This window comes from Montipora foliosa, chromosome 8 (assembly GCF_036669935.1).
Source record: "Montipora foliosa isolate CH-2021 chromosome 8, ASM3666993v2, whole genome shotgun sequence".
NCBI lineage: Eukaryota > Metazoa > Cnidaria > Anthozoa > Scleractinia > Acroporidae > Montipora > Montipora foliosa.
Genome location: NC_090876.1, coordinates 50,184,396 through 50,191,895, shown reverse-complemented (window position 1 = coordinate 50,191,895; position 7,500 = coordinate 50,184,396). Strand labels below are relative to the sequence as shown.

The following is a 7,500-nucleotide window of genomic DNA, read 5'->3' as shown; positions in this document are numbered from 1 at the left end:
GGGCAGGTAATAATTATCTGCTTTGAGCTTTATTCTAACTAGCTTGCAATATGCTTATTATTTAACAATAATTTTTATTTAAAGTAAATGAATAGTGATAGATGAGTCACCATTGCCTGATTTCAAGCTGAAGGGGACTAGGTACGAGTCTGTAAATTATGGGATTAGCAACTATTGATCCACATTGTCAGAGAGAGCACACCGAGATTGGTGTGCACTTTCTGTGTGCACTTTCTGACTATGTGGATTGATAGTTGCTAATCCCATAATTTGCAGACTCGTACCTTGTCCCCCTTGGCTTGAAATCAGGCAATTACAAGCAAAAAATAATTTTAAAAATTTTGTTAATCTTGGTTTGAATCATGGCTTACTTGAACAGTGAACCTTGTCTATCACATTTACTGTTATACTCGAAAAAAGAAGGCAAATGGGAAATGTGTGATGTTCAGTCTTGAGCAGTGCAGGCACTGGAAGTCAGTTGTCTGGATCACAGCCTGAAAAGCTCTGTGTTTAGCAACAGCGAGTCCTTGGTGCCAGGCCAATAAATAAAATCAGACAATCCAGAGGAAAACAGCATGTCCAGATGACCAAACATTTCTTTGTAAATTTTGACGTATTTAAATGGTTGTGTCACAGTCAAAATTAACCCAATTAACACCAAACTTGGGGATTTTGTAAAGCTTGGTGTGCACTTTCTGACTATGTGGATTGATAGTTGCTAATCCCATAATTTGCAGACTCGTACCTTGTCCCCCTTGGCTTGAAATCAGGCAATTACAAGCAAAAAATAATTTTAAAAATTTTGTTAATTAATCTTGGTTTGAATCATGGCTTACTTGAACAGTGAACCTTGTCTATCACATTTACTGTTATACTCGAAAAAAGAAGGCAAATGGGAAATGGGAAATGGGATTAATATTGACACTTCACCATGATCTCAGGCATGTGTGCTGTTGTGCTCACCCATCAAAACGATCCCAAACCACCACAGTGAATAGTGACAATGGCAATTTCTTTGAGACATTTCTGAAGAGACATTTTAATTTTCTTTGTAGACTGTACATACATTACAGCAATAAGCCATAATAAATTGGTGCGGTGACAAACACTCTAACTTAAAAGTGTTTTCATTTTGATTTATTACTTAACTGATAACTTTTGTCAAAATAATATCTTGAATTACTGTACATACTTTTGAAGCATTGAAAAAAATTAAGCTGAAACATACATGTAAGTGTGTCCTTCTCAGTTTACTTTTCGGCTTTGAAAATGCTTTGTGGCCAGTTGCAAACTGTCCGTGGGTATCTCGTCAAGCATTCAACGCTTTTCACAAACGAAAAGAAACTATTTTGGCCAAGTTTACAACATGAATATATTACTCTTCCACTCCCCTTGCTGCCCTGTATAGAATTAAATGCAACTCCTTTGAACAAGGTACGTCCCCAAAGTATGCTGTCTGAAGGAAAGATCAGGGACAAGTTGTTTAAAGCCTGTGGATTTTTTACAGTATTTCACTGGTGCTAGCTCTATAGCATGGCTTCAAGCAACAGGTACCAACAGGTTCCCTGACAAATGTACACTACACCACAATGTCGTAAATACAGCTGTAGCTTGGCCAATACTGTCACTGATTAACCAGGGAACCAACATAACAGACCACTATCCATTTTCTGTGAAATATTTCTGATCTGTCATCTCTATGATAATGTTGGCAGTCACTGCTACATTTTTTTTGTAAAATTTGCTGGGAACACTCCTTTGATGCCACTCAGCTCTAGGATTCCCATTAGCCAGCCTTCATCCTGCAGACAGAACATACAGCACACATGTATGAAAAGAACAATGCTTGTAAGATGCCAACGTGAATCATTGATAATAATTATTGGCCTTTTCTCATCAGATTCCTAAGACCTTTCAAATATATTTAACTCTACCTGCTGACCGTTCGAAACCGACCATACTTAATATTTAACTCTGTCTAACGCCAAACGATTTTACTTGTCAGTGGAAATCCCCCAGGAGTCAATGGGTTAATAAATCCCTTTAACATCCAAACCAGCCGAAAGCGGCCGAAACTGGCCATACTTAGTATTTTACTCTGTCTGACGCCAGACGATTTTACTCGTCAATGGGGAACCCCTGGGAGTCAATGGGTTAACCACCCACTGAAAAACCCTTTTACCCCTAAACTGGCCATACTTCGTATTTTTTTCTGTCTAATGCCAGATGATTTTACTCATCAATGGGGAACCCCCAGGGGTCAATGGGTAAGAATGAAAAAAAAAACACCTCAAAGCAAAGGCAGTAGAAAGCACCTAAATATAACCACAGTATTAATGTTATTGAAGAGAAAATATTTTTTTCAATGTTGACTTGGGGATAATCAGAAAAAACCCAAGTTGTTCTTTGCAGGAATCAAACCTACAACCTTCTGCTTACAAGTTGGGATGCTCTACCACTAAGCTATAGGAAACTTGTCACATAGGAGGCTACATTTATGTCAGACGTGACCAGTATCCACAAGACTGAAATGACCATTCAAATTCCTCTTTGCAGCTCCCAAGATTTGAATGGAATCTTCATAGCTAACTCTTTTTATTTTTAATGATTATATCAAAAAGTACATCCATGAGAATTCAGAATCTCAAGAACAAAATTCAAAACTGACACGAAGACTTAATGAAATTTTAAAACAACTGGTCACACATGACATTATTTTGACTGCAAACCAGGGGACGATTGTTCAAAAGCTGATTAACATTAATCCCTGATTAAATATTAACCAATGAGTATATCTCTCTACTCACAAATGACATTAAACGCTGATATTTGGGAATATTTTACATTAGAAGAAGTCAATCTTGAAAAACAAAAATTAGCAAAAGAAACTCACCAAAAAGTTGAAACAAAAGTTTACACTAATCCTGGATTAAGTTACCGGTAATCAGCTTTTGAACAACCGGGTTTAGGTTCATGTGACAACATTCCTAGCTTTCATAGCTGGGACTGAAATTGTTGAAACGGTGCATTGTGACTATTGAAATGAATAACTCAGATGCAACTTTTTAACCCATATAGATGAGGTTTTTTCAGTGGTGATTCAGGGTCACTGGTGCCATCATGTCACAGGATCTCTTACTCCAATGTGTGGTTTATTCTCAAGACCAACTTGAAGAAATTGATTTGTTTGTGTACCTGTTCTTCTGGATCATCAAATTCCACCACGTTGATGATTTCTCCCTTCTCAAATGATAACTCGTCATCATCTTCGGCAATATACCTGTAGGCTGCTCGCACCTTACAGTAAAAATGAGTTTACAAGTTACCTTTAGAACATCTACTGTATCAGTAACGGGTTAAAAGCAGAAAGATACTGTACAGTCAAAATTAAAAAAACAGACTTGTAAACAAGCAACTGTTAAGTTTGTAACCCAATTTCTCTTCTCCTTTTTATACATTAATTTTACAATTCAATCATTGCAAATAAACAGCAGTTGCAAGTGGGATGTTCAGTCTTGAGCAGTGCAGGCACTGGAAGTCAGTTGTCTGGATCACAGCCTGAAAAGCTCTGTGTTTAGCAACAGCGAGTCCTTGGTGCCAGGCCAATAAATAAAATCAGACAATCCAGAGGAAAACAGCATGGAGCAATGATTTTGTTTAGTGGCTAATTCGCCAATTTTAACTCATTGACTCCTGGGAGTGAGCCATAACAGATTTTACTCATCAACTGGGAACATCGATCCTAGGGCTCTTGAGATGTCAATGGGTTAAGCAAAAACCCTTTAAAATCCTTACTTTTGGAATTGCACTTGTTAAATTAATATTGTTACATGTATTATCTTCATCATCGTCATTATTATTAAAAGTACTGTTTACTCCCACAGAGTTTGAATATGATTTCCTCACAGGTTGTTCGGTTCACAGAAAGTCAAGAATAATAATAGTAATTATTAAAAACTGGATCATTGTATAATGCAATTCGAGAGTTTTGATTGGCTAAGCCATCATGGGTTATGAGCCATTATACCATGATCTACAAACACGGCAAGCATATGCGTGATTTTTTGGGCCTTTTTATTTTTATTATTGTCTAGTTTTTTATATTTGGGGGCGATTTTAATAAAACAATTATTCCACTTGCGCTTGTTGGATATGAGATGATTATAGCCAACTTGGCACTACGCGCCTTGTTGGCTATCTATCATCTCATATCCAATGCGTGCTCATGGAATAATTGTTAATTATCATTATTAGAAGTACATGTAGTATTTATTTAGTAAATTATTACCATCATCTGCCTTCCAGTGAATGTAAAAGAGTATTAGGGTCATCATAGCGCGATCTTCAATTGAGTGTCGAAAGCAATTAGGGAATTGCTTTAGTTTTGCATTACTTCACTCAGCGATTGGTTCAAAGTTCTCGCGCCATTTTTTCAACCAATCAGAGATGAAACCAAAACCAATCGTGGCTCGCGCGTGCACATTTTCCCGCGCTTTGTGTCGGCTATGTGTGATTACTTCGAGTTAGGATTGGTTTGCTGGATTGTCTCCATCCTTTTTGATTGGCCAAAGTAATTACTTTGGTTTTGGTTTTACGACACTCAGTTGAAACTCGCTCTATTGTACTCATCAAAATACTTTACCTTATACAAAAGTCCAGGAATCTCATTTGAATTCTGCTCTTGCTTTTCGTTCTCTGCAAGTGCTACAGATGGGGGAGGAGTTTCATCACTTGATGGTGAACCTTTCGTCTTTTCAGGAAAAGAATAAAGATGGCTATTATTTTAAAGATAACATGAAGTTATTGTAAGGTGACATTTACTGCAGAAAATGGTGAACTTCAAGATTTGAGGGCCTCACTTCACAGAACACCCTCGTGAAATGAAAATTAAAAGGAAAGTTGTTTGTCTGGTCGCAGGAGATTGTATCCAACATTTCACGAGGAGGTCGTTTTCCATGTTTCTCATGATAAATTGGCATCGGAAAAGACGTATCTGAAATCTGCCCAAAACTTAATCAGTTCTACACAAAAAACATTTGAAATATTGAAAGATAACATGAAGTTATTGTAAGGTGACATTTACTGCAGAAAATGGTGAACTTCAAGATTTGAGGGCCTCACTTCACAGAACACCCTCGTGAAATGAAAATTAAAAGGAAGGTTGTTTGCTGAATTTTCTGGTCGCAGGAGATTGTATCCAACATTTCACGAGGAGGTCGTTTTCCATGTTTCTCATGATAAATTGGCATCGGAAAAGACGTATCTGAAATCTGCCCAAAACTTAATCAGTTCAACACAAAAAACATTTGAAATATTGAAAGATAACATGAAGTTATTGTAAGGTGACATTTACTGCAGAAAATGGTGAAATTCAAGATTTGAGGGCCTCACTTTACAGAACACCCTCGTGAAATGAAAATTAAAAGGAAGGTTGTTTGCTGAATTTTCTGGTCGCAGGAGATTGTATCCAACATTTCACGAGGAGGTCGTTTTCCATGTTTCTCATGATAAATTGGCATCGGAAAAGACGTATCTGAAATCTGCCCAAAACTTAATCAGTTCTACACAAAAAACATTTGAAATATTGAAGTCTTTTGGGTCATAATCACAAGATACGACTTCCAGCCAACTTCTTCACCACTGCACAACCTTTTCAACCATGATAAGCGAAACGAACATACTAGAGTTTCAAAATCTAAGGCTCTTGATCCTTATTATGGCTGTTCTCACAACCCTATCCTGACCTATCCACAAAAACTTAAAAACAATAATTTTATTATTACAACAAACATACTTGCTATGTAGATTAACTTGGGCAAAAGAAGTGAGTTATTACAGTAACCATAAGTAAAAATATTATTGTAACACCCATGGATGCCCTAGCTTCCAACTGAACCCCCAAAATACAAAGAGCCTGCACTCCTTGCCTTGAAATACTTCATACACTGCCCTTGGATAATATTATTGTAAGGAAAAAAAACACTTCAATTTTCATGTCACTAATGGGTGATACATTCTGGGCATTACAAGAGCATTGCATTATTATTTTATTTGTGGCAAATGCCCCTGGATAAAATTAATGGTTTAACTGTATTATCTGCTGGAAAATGATAAATGTAGCACATTTTTACTTAGTGTTGCTTTTGGGGATTCAATGGTAAAGCACAATAGATGAACTGTGTTTACCAAATGAATGAAAACAAAAATCTATAAATGTCTTCATTCGCTTTTTTCACAATCCCATAATACAGTTCATTTTGGGGGGTTATTTGCATTAAAACAATGGATATCCAGTTCACTGAAGCATGATACAGTCCCAAGAGTACGTAATTAACTTGTATTTTTTTTTTATGTAAAGACCCCCCCAAAACGTATTGCATTATGAGATGGCGAAAATAGTCAATGGAGCATTATTTTAAAAACAAACCTCTGTGATCTCAGTTTGGGAGTCATGTGTATTGACAGGTAATGATGGCACTGGGGGTTTGTCTGCCTTCAACTGAGGGGGTGCGGGTCGACCAGATGGTGGAGATTTAGCCTTTTCTTGGCTCTCTGTTAATGCCTTAGTCTCCCCATCCACAGAATCTTGCTCATCTTGATCAGACTGTAAAAATGGGTTTAACCCTAAGAAAGAAATAATTGCAATGAAATTAATTATTAACAGACACAATAATTTTTTTAAAGACAAGCCCTGACAGAAACATGTATTGAAATGCAATGATACAATTATAATGATCTCAAAGAAAATACCATCTGCTGCACCAGTTGGTTTCTCTGTTTGATTTACATCATCTGAGAAAAAAGGACGAAGCATTTGAAGCCTGATTAATCATACATCCAGTACATGCATCAATGGTTTATTAGTTTTGATAAAGCAGCTTACAAAATCACAGGCAATACGAAAGTCCTGACCCCCTGGGAGCTGGGAGAGAGACTTAACACTCAGATTTTACTCTGTCCAATGCCAGACGATTTTATTCGTCAATTGGGGGCATCCCCGGGGGAGGTCCCATGTTTTATGAGTCAATTGGGGGTGTCCAGAGGGAGGTCCCATGTTTTATGAGTCAATTGGGGGTGTCCCGGGGAAGGTCCCATGTTTTATGAGTCAATCCCGGGGAAGGTCCCATGTTTTATGAGTCAATTGGGGGCGTCCCGGGGAAGGTCCAAAGTTTTATGAGTCAATTGGGGGCGTCCTGGGGAAGGTCCCACATTTTATGAGTCAATTGGGGGTCTCCCGGGGAAGGTCCCATGTTTTATGAGTCAATTGGAGGCATCCCGGGGAGGTCCCACGTTTTATGAGTCAATCCCGGGGGAGGTCCCATGTTTTATGAGTCAATTGGAGGCATCCCGGGGAGGTCCCACGTTTTATGAGTCAATCCCGGGGGAGGTCCCATGTTTTATGAATCAATTGGGGGCGTCCTGGGGGAGGTCCCATGTTTTATGAGTCAATTGGGGGCGTCCCGGGGGAGGTCCCATGTTTTATGAGTCAATCCAGGGGGA

At 38.1% G+C, this 7,500-nt stretch overlaps 1 protein-coding gene across 1 annotated transcript in view; it reads right to left on the bottom strand.

Moving 5' to 3' along the window:
* Positions 1 to 1,013: 1,013 nt before the first annotated feature.
* LOC137967537 (myc box-dependent-interacting protein 1-like) overlaps positions 1,014 to 7,500 on the bottom strand; it is a 14,938-nt gene continuing 8,451 nt past the window's right edge. The window contains exons 12-16 of the mRNA XM_068814044.1: positions 6,751 to 6,792; positions 6,428 to 6,624; positions 4,643 to 4,750; positions 3,196 to 3,297; positions 1,014 to 1,802 (exon numbers count right to left, since the gene is read on the bottom strand). Of these exons, the coding sequence (XP_068670145.1) occupies positions 1,722 to 1,802; positions 3,196 to 3,297; positions 4,643 to 4,750; positions 6,428 to 6,624; positions 6,751 to 6,792 (530 nt within the window). The 3' untranslated portion in view covers positions 1,014 to 1,721. The remainder of the gene's footprint in view (positions 1,803 to 3,195; positions 3,298 to 4,642; positions 4,751 to 6,427; positions 6,625 to 6,750; positions 6,793 to 7,500) is intronic.